This window comes from Mus caroli, unplaced genomic scaffold, assembly GCF_978045245.1.
Source record: "Mus caroli unplaced genomic scaffold, Mus_caroli_1 scaffold_20, whole genome shotgun sequence".
Taxonomy (NCBI): Eukaryota; Metazoa; Chordata; class Mammalia; order Rodentia; family Muridae; genus Mus; species Mus caroli.
In genome coordinates this window covers 54439218-54452505 of record NW_028227275.1, presented here as the reverse complement: position 1 = coordinate 54452505, position 13288 = coordinate 54439218, and the positions used below count along the sequence as shown (strand labels likewise).

At 48.1% G+C, this 13288-nt stretch overlaps 1 protein-coding gene across 2 annotated transcripts in view; it reads right to left on the bottom strand.

Annotated features, from left to right (window-relative positions):
* The window catches only part of Mark2 (microtubule affinity regulating kinase 2), a 67028-nt gene extending 55843 nt beyond the window's left edge, over positions 1-11185 (bottom strand). The window contains exon 1 of one of the 2 annotated variants that reach the window (XM_085834084.1): positions 10975-11185. Coding sequence is in view for 1 of the 2 variants with exons in the window: in XM_029472372.2 (XP_029328232.1) it covers positions 10377-10430 (54 nt within the window). In the remaining variant the exon portion in view is untranslated. Of the gene's footprint in view, positions 1-10376; positions 10953-10974 lie in introns of those variants that run through there. The other variant, XM_029472372.2, reaches the window with a different exon arrangement.
* Between the last annotated feature and the right edge of the window lie 2103 nt (positions 11186-13288).

Here is a 13288-nt window from a genome sequence, read left to right as displayed (position 1 = left end):
AGAAGAGAACTGACTCTTCAAAGTTGTTCTCTGATCTACGCAAGCACTGTAACATGTATGCATGTACCCACACACATTAACTCTACGGTTGGGGATGGCTCAGTGGTTAAGAGCACCGAGTGCTCTTCCAAAGAACTCTGGTTCAATTCCCAATAGCTTATCACCATCTGTAACTCTAGTCCCAGAGGATTCAAAGCCTCTTCTGGCCAGCCTCTGAGAACACCAGGCACACAGTGGTGCAGTCACCCATGCTCATACAAACACCCACAAACATAAAATAAAATTACACACAGATAGATACTCACACACAACAGGAGAAGAGGTGGCACAGCACATCTGTAATCCTAACATAAAAGGCTGAGGCCAGAGGATCAAGGACAGTTTGGGGTACATAGCAAGACTAGCCTGAAAGGAAAAAAAAGCCTTTCTTCAGAGAGGTAAACAGGTAAAGAGAGTGGGACAAGCAGATGAAAGCCTGAAATGTCAGGAACATGAGTGGACAGGATAAAGCAGAGTTCAAACACACCAAACAAGAAAATCAGTAAGAATGTGACGAGCTGGTAGAGGGTGGAAAGGAAGAGAAACACAGGGAAAAGCTGCTGCTGAGCTCTGAAGCATTGCTGTTACCTTCCTTCCTGGCCAGGCTGCAGTGTAAAAACCCCATCAACTCACTTTCTACTCTGACAGAGCATTCAGGCTCCAAAGACACTAAAACACTGAAACAAGGAACCAATGTAGACCACAATCTCAGCCTAAGACTCCAAGTCCACACTCACAAGCTGCACCTCTTTATTCATTTGAAAGGAGAGGTAACAAGAATATGCCCTTGAGGGCTGGAGAGATGGCTCAGTGGTTAAGAGCACCAACTGCTCTTCCGAAGGTCCTGAGTTCAAATCCCAGCAACCACATGGTGGCTCATAACCATCTGTGATGAGATCTGACACCCTCTTCTGGTGCATCTGAAGACAGCTACAGTGTACTTAGATATAATAATAATAATAATAATAAATCTTAAAAAAAAAAAAAGAATATGCCCTTGAAGGCTGCTCTGCTGAGGAAAAAGCAACCCTCAATTGCCTGCTAAGGCCCATGTGGTCTGTAAGAGAAACAGCTTTCTCTAATAGCCAAAGGGTCAACACTCAGCACACAGAGAAAAGGACTGTGGTGAAAGACTGCCCTGAGAGAGGTAGCCTTGAGTGAGGAAGGGTGGATGCCCTCTAACACTGGGCTCTCAGTTCTAGTGTAACTTCGGGCTTCCCGTCATTAATAAGCCTGCACATTCACTGACGAGACTGATGACACTGAAATACAGACAGGCAGTCAGGAGTAAGGTTTGTTTTCAAGACAGGGTTTCTCTGCGTAGCCCTGGCTGTCCTGGAACTCACTCTGTAGATCAGGCTGGCCTCAAACTCAGAAATCCGCCTGCCTCTGCCTCCCAAGTGCTGGGATTAAAGGCATGCGCCACCACACCCGGCTAAGTAGTAATTTTAATAGTAATAATAAAAAAACCCTATTATTGAAGCTTAAAAAAAGGGGGGGGGCGGAGAAAGAGCATATAGGGTGTAGCCCTGGCTGCCCTGGAATTCACTGTGGAGTAGGCTGGCCTCCAACTCAAGAGATCCACTTGCCTCTACCACCTAGGATTAAAGGTGTGCACCACCACTGCTGGCATGTTTTCTACCAATTCTAACTTGTTTTGTTTTGTTTTTTTTAATTAGCTATCTGAAAGAAATAAAGTGCTGCTGGACAGCTTCATGTATGTTTTTTTAAACGTGTGTGTGTGTGTGTGTGTGTGTGTGTGTGTGTGTGTGTGTGTATACACTCAAAGAGGCCAGAAGATGATGTCTAATCCCTTGCAACTGGAGTTACAAGTAGTTGTGAACCACTTGATGCTAGAAACTGAACTCAGAAAGAAAAGAAAAGGAAAACACACCTATGGGATGGTGGCTGCTGGGAAGGCAGGGAAGAACAAGAGTTCTTTAAGCAATGGCAGAGAAATTCTAGCATCATCCCTTCTGCTCACTTAGAGCTGTGAGTTCCTCAGAGAAACACACTTAGTCGTTCAACTGGAATAGTAGTTCCGATCCATACATCCTTCTAACAACTTTACATGCACTATGGCTTACAAACATCCCTACAAGATAGCTGTTCTGTGTTGTTGTTTTGAGACCGGATCTTGCTATATAGCCCAAGATGGCTTTTAACTTGCAATCTTATTGCCTCGGCTCTCCAAGACCTGCACCATAGGAGCTAAAATAGGTACTTGTCATTACTCCACTTTACAAAGATGAGTGGCTGGGCAGAAGAGTGAAAGACGCTAAGGACACAGTAGAGGCTGACCATGATTCCAGGGAATTTAGCCCCAAACCTGCTCATAATTACAGAAGGACCATTTAATGAATCTCAAAACATACTAGGATCTCTTAATTCTGCTAGAAGCTCACCTCAGTGCTATGCTACACCAGGCAGGCCAAAGGAATATACTTCCTATGACTAGAGAGCCCGTCATTTTGAACATCTGTGGAGGTCTGGAATATAGGTCAGAGTGCTTGCCTAATAGGCAGGAGGCCCTGGGTTTAGTCCTAGCAGGGACAAGAAAAGAAGGGAGAGGAGGCAAAGGAAAGAGGGAGTGAGAGAGCTCAACACTACTAAAGCAACAAGCAAACAGTACATGCAGTGACAGTGGAGGTGAGGTAGGAGAGAAGGCACAGGGGAAGCAAGGTACACAAGGTGGAAGGAGGAGTGCGCCCTGCATCTGGGGTATCAGTAATACAACTCTGGGCAAACAATTCTCACAACAAGCAGGTCACTACCACAGTAACAGAAGGAGCCAGCACCTAGGCTGGAGCTATCTACAAATAGCTTAAATCAAATTACAAAGCTTCCATGCATTGGATTTTCTGCTTTTGAAGAGAATGGGAAAACATTCCTGTTCCACCTTCCAGTACTGGCTACTGAGCCTTAGAACCTGGCTCAGTCTACTCCCTGAGGAAGACCCCTATAACATCCAAACAACTGATAATTCTCAGAAGACAAACTATGGCTAAGTGCCTGTATGTTTTCAAAGGCCAAAAGCTGTTCCCCTTTAATCCTCCTGGAAGCCTCGGGCAGTTGCATCACAGAGCACACACTCAAAGGGTCTGAGGTCATTGAGTTTGTCTACATCACAGGAGCCAGGACTCAGGATTCCCAATTCTCTTCCACACTCCAAAAGAGGAACCAACCACAGACCCCAAACCCTTCCTTAGGGATGTGGGACCCTTTGACAAATGAGTGCCAAGGGGGCCAAAGAAAAGAAACTGTACCTTACAGCTTCCAAGGAAAGTACATAAAACAGATCAGTTGATTTGAGGATCAGCACGGGGTGCTGAAAAAGCTTTCAGAAGAGGAGATCCAATTCCCATACTCATTTGGGTACTTGCAGAGGGTGGGAGGTTGTTTACTGAGGTCATACAAACTCAGCAGCTCCGTTCAGTCTACAGGAGGCTGACCTCTGTGTTGCCAATTTCCCAGAGAGGACAAGGGAAGACAGGCTGGCCCTGTGCAAAACCAGCTTGACAGGTTCTACTGTGTAGCCCAGAGCCTGCTCTACCTACCTCACATGGAGAAAAAAAAGGCCAGAAGGGTGGCTAGGAGCAATCACTGAATACAGCTCTCCCCTTTCTTTCCCCATGTCTACCTCACCTACCTGCCCCCAAGGACCCCAAGCCAGTATGAGCACCCAACTCCACCTGTCCTACCAAAACCTATGCCTTATCCTTGCTTTCACAAGCCTAAATTTAATGATTTTGTACACCACTGTGCTAATGAGAATATCTCAAAGTAGAAGTGAGTACAAACCCAAAGACAAGACACCTGTAGAAAGAACCTACAGATAGCATGCCAGACAAAGACATACAGATCAAGGGATACACACCCCAGAAGGAGGAGGGGGGCACTGAGCAGAGCAAGAAACAGGGAAGCCCTCTCTTTCGGAGAGATAACTGGAAACCAAGAGGCCAGATTCTCTTGGTACTGTTTCAAAATTGGTTGTCCCATCCCAATCTAAGAGCAATAGCAGGGGGCTGGAGAGATGGCTCAGAGGTTAAGAGTATACACTGCTCTTCCAGAGAACCTGGGTTAACTCTCATCACAGCTGCATGTAACCATGTGGTAGTAGTGCATGCCTTTAATCCAAAGGCAAAGCCAGAGCTACATACAAGCAAGCAAAAGAAAAGCAGGGATTTGGGCGCGGAAAAGATGGCTCAGAGGTTAAGAGCACTAGCTGCTCTTTTAGAGAACCTATGATCCAATGCCCTCTTCTGCCCTTCTTAGGTACCAGGTATACAGGTGGTCCAAAAATACACAGGCAGACACATATACACATAAAATAGTAAGAAAAAATTTAAAGTCCCCATCAGAAAAAAGACCTTTTTTTTTTTTTTTTTTTGGTTTTTGAGACAGGGTTTCTCTGTGTAGCCCTGGCTGTCCTGGCACTCACTTTGTAGACCAGGCTGGCCTTGAACTCAGAAATCCGCCTGCCTCTGCCTCCCAAGTGCTGGGATCAAAGGCATGCGCCACCACGCCCGGCTAAGACCTTATTAAAATACTAATAATTTTTGTTTTCGTTTGTTGGAGACAGGGTCTCTCTATGTAGTCCTGGCTGTCCTAGAACTTGCTATGTAGACCAGGCTGGCCTCAAACTCAAAGATACCTGCCTCCACTGGGATTGAAGGTACGTGCTACCATGCCTGGATATAAAAGTAATTTTTTAAATTAAAAAATAAATGAAGAGCTGAGGCAGGAGGATCTCTATGGGGTTGGAGCCAGCCAGTTCTACAGAGTGAGTTCTAGGACTACCAAGTCTATACTGAGAAACCATGTCTAAAACAAACAAACAAACAAACAAGTAAATAACGATGGTACTCAATGGCTATCCCAAAAGGTTGTGGTGGGGGCAGTACCACTCTGCTAGGCTAAGCAGGGTTGGCCTGCAGCCTCCAGTGCCAGCATGGGGAAAGGGTGAGTTCCTCCCCCAGGTTTGTAAAGGCTTATTCTTCCCTGTGCTCAAACAGAAGGGGAAAGCACGCAGCTAACACTCCAGTGACTCACACTCATGTTTGATGAAGGCTGGGAGAAAGCCTAGAGAACCCAAGCTTCAAATGCAAAACGACAAATACTGGAATCTCCCATCAAGAGAAGGAAACTCAGTCACCTATCCTGTTTGTCATCTTGCTGAGATTCCAAGGAAAGGCCAAGCTGAAACACCAACCTTTCCATCTATCTCTGAGTTTTTGCTTTGGTAGGAAAGCATCAAGCCTGGCAGCAGCAACATAAGCAGAAGGGAGCAAAGCCAGCCCTCCACACATCATCCCCTCAGCACAGAGGCCAGCCAGCTGGGCTCCCAACTTAACCAAGCAGAGGGAAGCAGCTGAGCCTGGGCCTGGGTACAGCAGAAACCTTGACCAGGCAGCCTAAGGCTTAGGTGGCCAGGCTGCCTCCTGGCCCTTTCCATCTGCTGAAGTTACCACATCCCAACCCATTAAGGGGCTTCAAAGTGCTGCTGAGGGGGAGTCCATTTAGCACAGACACTATCATGGGGCCAAAGGTGGTACCCAGCCCCCAACCCACTTGTCAATAATGTGCCACAAAGTCTGAGGCCTGACTGCATTCTAAGCATAAAATATTCATTCAAGTCAACATAATACATATGTAGGGCCATTGTAGAAGCTCCTGAGGGAAGACAAATGCCAGTTAGGTAGGTAGCTAAGTGCTCCATGAGAAAACAGTTCATGAAGGCCTGGAGCTAGTCTTGGTCAAATGCCCTTTGAGAATCTGGCTGTTCTTCCACAGGGAGACCATCAGCCAGAGAAATGCTGACTCCTGAGAGATCTCACTGTACAAACCTCTCAGGCAAACAAGGTTCTCCACCTCTTTTTACCTCCTAAGTATCAGCTAGGCCAAGACATGTATGCCCAAGATTTTCAGCCCAAACTATGGTCACAGCATAAAAGACACACCTAGCCCTATGCAAATGATTTCACTCCAAAGCCGGCCAACTTCCAGCCTCTTACTTGTTTATCTGTGTAGCTAGCTACCCAAACACTCAGGATGGAGCAGCATTATTATAATTCACTCGACAATCACTTTTAAGGTCAAAAAGTACAGCGTCACTGTCAAGTTTCAGAGAGACATGACTCTAACAAGCCTCACATAGACTCTCTAAGGTCCAGCAGATTAAACTGTGAGGTCTGACATTCACTCACATCCACACCCTGAAGGCAGAGCCCCACCTCATCATCAAGAGTCAAATCACAGAATCCCACATCATCAAAAATAAAGTATTCAGACCAGTGTTGACCAAAAGGAAACTGGAATCTCACAATGTGTCTATGGAATGGCTTAATTCTTCCACCAAGCCCGTTCTCACATTCACCTTAATGGAAAGCAAACCTTCAGCCATGTGCATGTTAGGCAAATGCTACACCACTAAATTATAGCTAGTCTTTTTACTTTGGATCTTGAGAGACAGAGTCTCACTAAGTTGCTAGCCTTGAATTTATCCTGTAGCTCAGACAGAACTTGGACCTGAGCCTGCCTCCGCTCTATACTGCTGGGTATGAGGCTTTCTGATGCTGCTGTTATCCTTATCAACCACCACCACCACCACCACCACTACCACCACATGTATTTAGAGACAGAGAGACAGAGAGGGAGAGGGAGAGAGAGAACGAGCATGTGTGTATATTAGTATCTTGCCAGAGTGAGGTTCAGCTCTTCCACCAAGTATGTGAATCTCAGGGATCGAACTCAGGCCATCAGGCTTGGTGGCAAGTGCCCTTACCCATTAAGCCATTTTGTCAGCCCTGAGCAGTATGTTTTTGTAGGATTCTATAACTTAGATTTGTCCTCTTCTTCAATCTTCCAGACTCCTCTTTGAGAATATATTCTGCCACCCACTCTCTAGAAGAGTTGGGGGCAGAACTGTCATTTGACTGATGGGAAGCAAAAGGCTCCTGTTTTCTATCAGATACTCTGTTTCCAGGGTCTGAAGCTATGTGTCCCCTCCCCCAAAAGTTAGGGAAAGCGCTAGCCTGGGGTGGGTGAACTCTGGAAGTTGTACCCTTCTCCACACTTGACTGTTAAGGCTGCTGCTGGCTGGAAGACAAACAGTCATCTTGCTGATTACTTTCAAGGCTGGGAAGCCTCCAGGCCAACAGAGGCATTTGGAAAAGCAGCTCACAGAAAGCTCAGCTCACAGACTTTAGAAACCCCAAAACCACTAGCCCCAGGTCAGAATCCTGCAAAAGGAAGCCATCTCTGGTGATAGTGCACATCTGAAATCAGGTGTCCCCAAAATTATCTTCAAGACAGAGCTTGACTTTCTTTTATCTACTTTCACTGTTAGAAGCAGAGTTGACAGCAAACAGGCAATCTTCTGCAACATAAGGTTTATTTTTATGCTTCAACATGTTCTGTGTGTGTTTCAGAAGTGATCAAAGAGCTCCTAGAAACAGCTTATCAGCCACAATTTTAAAGAAGGAGAAAAGGAAGAGATTGGAAACATCCACACAAGTTTGCTTACTTATTCTCTGGTAAAAACCAGCTTAACTAATTTAAATCTAAATAAGGTGACGGTGGAGAGGGACCTGCCCCGCCAAATTCTTTGCTTTTTCTTTCCTAACACTGAGGTGACTGCAATGACTGAGCTCCCACTGTGGCTTTACTATGTGCAATGGACTGAGGAGAAGGTATTTAGTTTCAACCTGGTAGCCGGGTCTACTCTGAAGAAGGTGGATGTTGAGGAGCTGACTTTTGCTTTTTGTTTTTGTTTCTAAAGCACACAGGGTTGGGCTGGGGAGTATAACGTGTCTATCAAGAACAAGGCTCTGAGCAAATCAGCAGCACAAGAAACAAAGAGAAACAGTGAGGCACCTGGAAGGGTGTGCACCTAGCTTTTCCAAGTCCAAGTTTTTTCGAAGGCGGTGGCAGAACATGAAGCTGACAGTGCAAGTGGAGAATCAGGAACTGACTGCACACAGCTCAGTCCACGAAGAACAGAAATGGAGCCTAAGAGGAGCAGAATGACAAGGCAGCCTCTGATCTGGACTAAGTTATCATGGAGCAGCTCATGTGCCAAACTGGCCACTGATTACCACTCTCCTGAAATCAGTGTACATGCACCAAACCTCAACTTCATGATCCAATACTGTGTGGAGCACATCTGAGCACACAGAACAAAAGAGCAAGCAGACCAATAGTGCATTTAACACTTAGTAAACAGTCAAAGAAACCACACTGAGGCCACTCTCTGCCCAACACGGTGCCTCCACAGCCTGCCTCTCTGGGGAACAGGCAGGTCAACCACGCCCCACATGCCTGAAAGTGCCAGTCAGTCACTTGGCCTCCTTCTCCCTGCTCATAACCAAGTCTGGGAAAGTTCTCCAGTTAACTGAGGTCTAGCTACCGCGAGAAGTAGGAGAAAGGAGGATGCACGGACCAGCCTCAGAAGAGCCTGGACAAAGTGTTTCCCAAGAGACAGTGCTGGCAAGCAAGGGACTGTGCAACACAGACCAAGCTCCTCAGTTTCGGAAGATCTCTGTCCAGGCAGGACTAGCTGCCAGACCCAGGCATGAAATCAGTCAACCGTCCCTCCCTCTCAACCCCTGCTCTGGCCCAGGAGCACACAGTCCCTATGTGTTATGGGTCCATCTTGTCAGAAAACTGTCCGGATGCTTCTTCAGCTCCAGGTACAGACAGCAGGAGAGTAACAGCAGCAAAGCACGGGAAAGGAAAGAGATGAAGAGGGTTCTCAAAGAAGGAAGTTGATGCTAAGCAAACACAGCAGCGGCGCGAGCCTACCTGGCTACAGAGAAAACGGAACAGGAGGGAAACACCAGGGTGTGCTGAGTAAAGCCTGCTCCTTTCCAACAAGTTTATGTTTAGTAAAATTCACCCAGAAACATGTGACAGGCAAGGGACTGTCCAAAAGGCAAGCAGAGAGGGACACTAGAGACAATGAAACAAAGGAGAGAAGTGAGAAGTGGACGCCTTGGCTCATAGGTGAGAGGACGACACAGAAAAGGCAAAAGCTTGGGTGACAAAAAGCAGTGATTGCCAGGATGAGAAAGGGAGAGCATAGGCCAGCCCAGGAGCTGGTGCACAGCATAAGCAGTTAGCATACACCCTGGGACCCGCAAAGGCTAGCTAAGAGAAAGGGAATGGACAGAGCGAGCATACAAGGTGTAAACAGACTGGGAGGGGAGGAGGAGACCCATTAGGACAGGAAAGGCAGCACTGATTAAGGAGGTATTGTAAGAGAGATGGGGGAAGGTTGAGCAATAGGAAGTAACAAACAAGAAAGATACTATGATACTATGAGAAGTGACAGCCACCAGTTTAGAAAGACAGTATCCGAATTTGTGTTGCAGTGTAAGTAGGCAGTAAAGTAGGGACCGATGCAGCTGATGCAGCCCGCAAAAGACTGAGCAACAGGTTATGTTAATACAGCCAGACTAAAACACTGACTTTCCCACGGTAGAGGGAGAGCCCAGGGATAATCTGGAAGAGCATTCAGACAGGAGGCCCAAGGACTTAAATGCCAAACCCCAGGGGGAAGAGAACAGGAGTGATCCAAAGACTCTGAAGGGAGCGGTGACTGGAACCCCAAAGGCAACCTGTGGGAAAACTATGCGCATGACAGCTGTATGGGAAACACGGAAGCGACACATGCCAGTGCCAGGAGCCTGGGAGCTCCTGCCGAAAAGAAGGGAAAGTGATGAGCAAGGAGTAGGCGAACGATTTGGAAAGGTGACGAGGGTGGAGCTGGTGGGTTGCAAGCAACAGGGAGAGCCCAATTTGGAACGGGAAAGGAGGATGAAAAAGCTGGGGAAGTGAAAGGGGAGAGGGACCGAGAACACACTCCCGAGACACGGACTCTTGAGGGAGAAAACCGAGGATTGTGAGAGCCGGTGCGGGTAGAGAGGGTACAAAGCTAGAGAGATGCAGAAAGAGGTGGGCAACAATCCGCGGCAAATCGCGGGGTGTTATTCGAGGAGCAGGAAGGTGGCTGCTTTAAGCGTGGGTGGAGGAAGACCAGAAAGGCCCCTGAGAGAAAAGGGAAGAGAGGGGGAAGCTGGGGAGATAACACGGAAGAGCGCAGGAGGGCGGTGAGAGGCGAGGGGCGTTTGGCAGAGATACAAGTGTGCAGCTCAGTCAGGACGACGTGGGTCCCAGGTCAGGATTCGGAAGAGGGATGTGAAGGGCTGGAACCCAGGGCCAGATGACAGCCTAGGCTTGCAGAAGAAAGCAGGAGCACGAGGAGAGCTGAGGGAGGGAGCCTCCGTAAGGTGCAGGGGCCCAGTCACAGAATTAGGGGAGCCCTGAGGGCTCCTTACCTGCTCCGTGTCCCTTTCGTTCAGCGTGGGTAGGGGGGTCCGAGCGCTGGACATGGCGCCGGTATCTCAGGGGAGGGAATGGAGAAGCTTGGAGGAAGATAGGGAAGGGAAGGCTAGGAGCCCGGCCGGGCGGGGCTTCTCACAGCAGGAGCACCCGCTGCATGGGCCCCGGCCGGGGGTGCGGGGAGGCCGGGCGATGGCTCACGCCAGCCCGGTGATGCACCGCTCGGGCTAGGCCTCGCCGGCTCCGAGCGGCTCCGGACCGCACCCCCCCCCCGACCCCCGGCTGGGTTGTGCCGCCTTTCGGCCCGGCCGCGCCGCTCCGCCTACTCTCAACCGCCGCAGCCGGCCGCCTGCCTCGCTCCTCCCCTGCCCTCAGCCGCACTGCTCCGCGCCCGACACACAGGCAGCCGCCGCCGGACCTGCTGCTCCCAACATGGCCGCCACCACCGCCAGCCCTCGGCTCTTTCCGCCGGCAAGAGCCGGAAACATCCGAAACAACTAGGAACGGGAGGGGGAAGAGCCTTTTCCTCTCGGCCCAGACTATGGGTGAATTCCGGAAACTACCGAAGAAGGTAATCCCCGGGGACGCGCGCACCTCCTAGATTCCGAAGACCGAGGTTCGGCTCTGTTTACGGAAATCCACGAAGAGACTCCCCGCACCTCCAGAGCCAACCAGCAGCCACGCCTACCGGCCTTTCTCCGCCCACTTGGAGCAAGCTTTCGGCAGTTTCCGGAAACAGCCGAAGAGGCTCCGCGTGTGCTAAGCCGGCCACGCCCCCGTTCCGTCGCTCGGCCGAGAGCGGTAGTCAGCCATTTCCGGCAACACCCGAGAGCTGCCGAGGCGAAGAGTCTATCTCTTCGTTTCTTTCCGTCAGTTTTCGGTTATTTTCAAACCTTGAACAGGCGTGGGTCACCTGTACCTGTTGTTTGACTTAGAAAATACAGCTATTAGCTGTTCCTACAACTGATGTCCTTTGAGTCTAACGCCAACTTCCCATCCGCATGTTTGTCTTTTAGCTCATAAAACCCACTTTATCGCTCAACCTTGCTATCAATGTGTGAGTCAACTGCCAAATGTAGTGTCATCCTATTGCCCGTCTCCTGCTTTGCACACCCGCCCATCTTGAGACTATCTTGGCTTCTAGAAGTCCATGTCAGCCTTATATTGAGTCAGTCCCCTCATTCCTCTGTAAAGCCTGGGACAAGCACCAGGTTGGACAGGCACCATGTCAGCGTCCTTGAAACTTAACAGTGGATAGGCACACACCTTTAGGGTACAGTATTTTTTTCAGTATTGAGAAAAATGCTTGCATGATCTTGGGGGCGTGGAATGACATAACAAAGGCCAGCAAAATAACTCAGTTTGATCCATGGGGATCTACATAGTGAAAGGGGAGAACCAAGTCTAAAACGTTGTTCCATGAGCATGCTACCCTATACACTAAATAAAAATGTAATTATATATGTGTGTATGTATATGTATATATTACGAGTTGGAGAGATGGTTCAGAAGTCAAGAGGAAGGACTGGTTGCTCTCCCAGAGAACTGAGTTTTAGTACCCAGCACCTATATGGTGGTTAACAACTGTCTAACTAGTTCTAGGTGGTTTGACACCTTCTGGCTTCCACTAGATTGCACAGACATGAATACAGGCTAAACACTCATATACACAAAAGTTAAATAGATAAATACTACAACATGGGTCAGAATGCTGGCTCATTCAGAGCCTGTACTATTTTCCAGAGAACCTGGTCAGGTCCCAGCATCCACATCAGATGGCTCCCTACCCCTTGTAACTTCATTTCCGGAAGAACTGACGCCCTCTGGCCTCTACCAGCACCGCATGCAAGTGATACACATAAACCCATAAAAGCACAAACATAGACACATACAAATAAATATTTCTTTAAATTACACATAACATTTCCTTTCTGCTGTTAGTTTTGATTCTATGACACAATTTCCCTCTGTAGACCAGACTGGCCAAGAACTCCTGGAGCTGCCTCTGCTTCCCAAGAGCTGGGATTAAAGGTGTGCACCAACCACCCTGTCCATCCAAATTTTTGTTGTTCTTTTGTTTTTGCGTTTTTGGAAACAGGGTATTAAGTAGCCCAGGCTGGCTATGATATGTAACCAAGGATGGTTTGAACTCCTGACCCCTGGCCTTCATTTCCCACTTAGATTGCAGGTGTGCACTGCCGTGCCCAGCCCTAAATGACTTTTAAAATATTCTACAATGTTTAAGTCTGGAGAGACCATTTAATTTTCATTTTCATTTCAAATGTCCCTTCTAAGACAAACTCATGGCAAAAGAATAGGCATGTGTTGAAGATAAGGATTCCTGGGGTTGTAGGATAGTGGGAGAGCTTTAATTAACTCCCATGCCATGAAGGAGGCCCTGGGGTCAATCTCTAGAACCAAAAATAAAATAAAATAAAACAGACAACCAAAACTAAAGGATTCCTCCAGCTGGGTATGGTGGTCTGCCCCTGTAATCTTAGCACTAGAGAAGCAAAGGCAGAAGAAAAGATGGTTCAAGGCCAGCCTGGCCTACATAATGAGTTCCAGGACAAGCAGGGCTACACAGTAAACACCCATCTCTAAAACCAAACCAAACCACCAAGACAAGTAGATGGTGAGGTGGCTCAGCAGTTCCAAGCTTGCTGCTCTTTCAGAGGACATGGGTTTGGTCCCATGGTGGCTCACAAAGCTCTTCTGGTCTCCATGGGCACTACATGTGCATAGTGGGTATGCAGGCTAGCACATGGGCACTACATGTGCATAGTGGGTATGCAGGCTAGCAGGTAAAACTCTAAAAATAAAGATCTTAAAACTAAAATTTAAAACACATTCCCCAGCAGGGCAAGGTGGCATGCTTTTAATCCTAGCACTTGGAGGCAGATGGAGG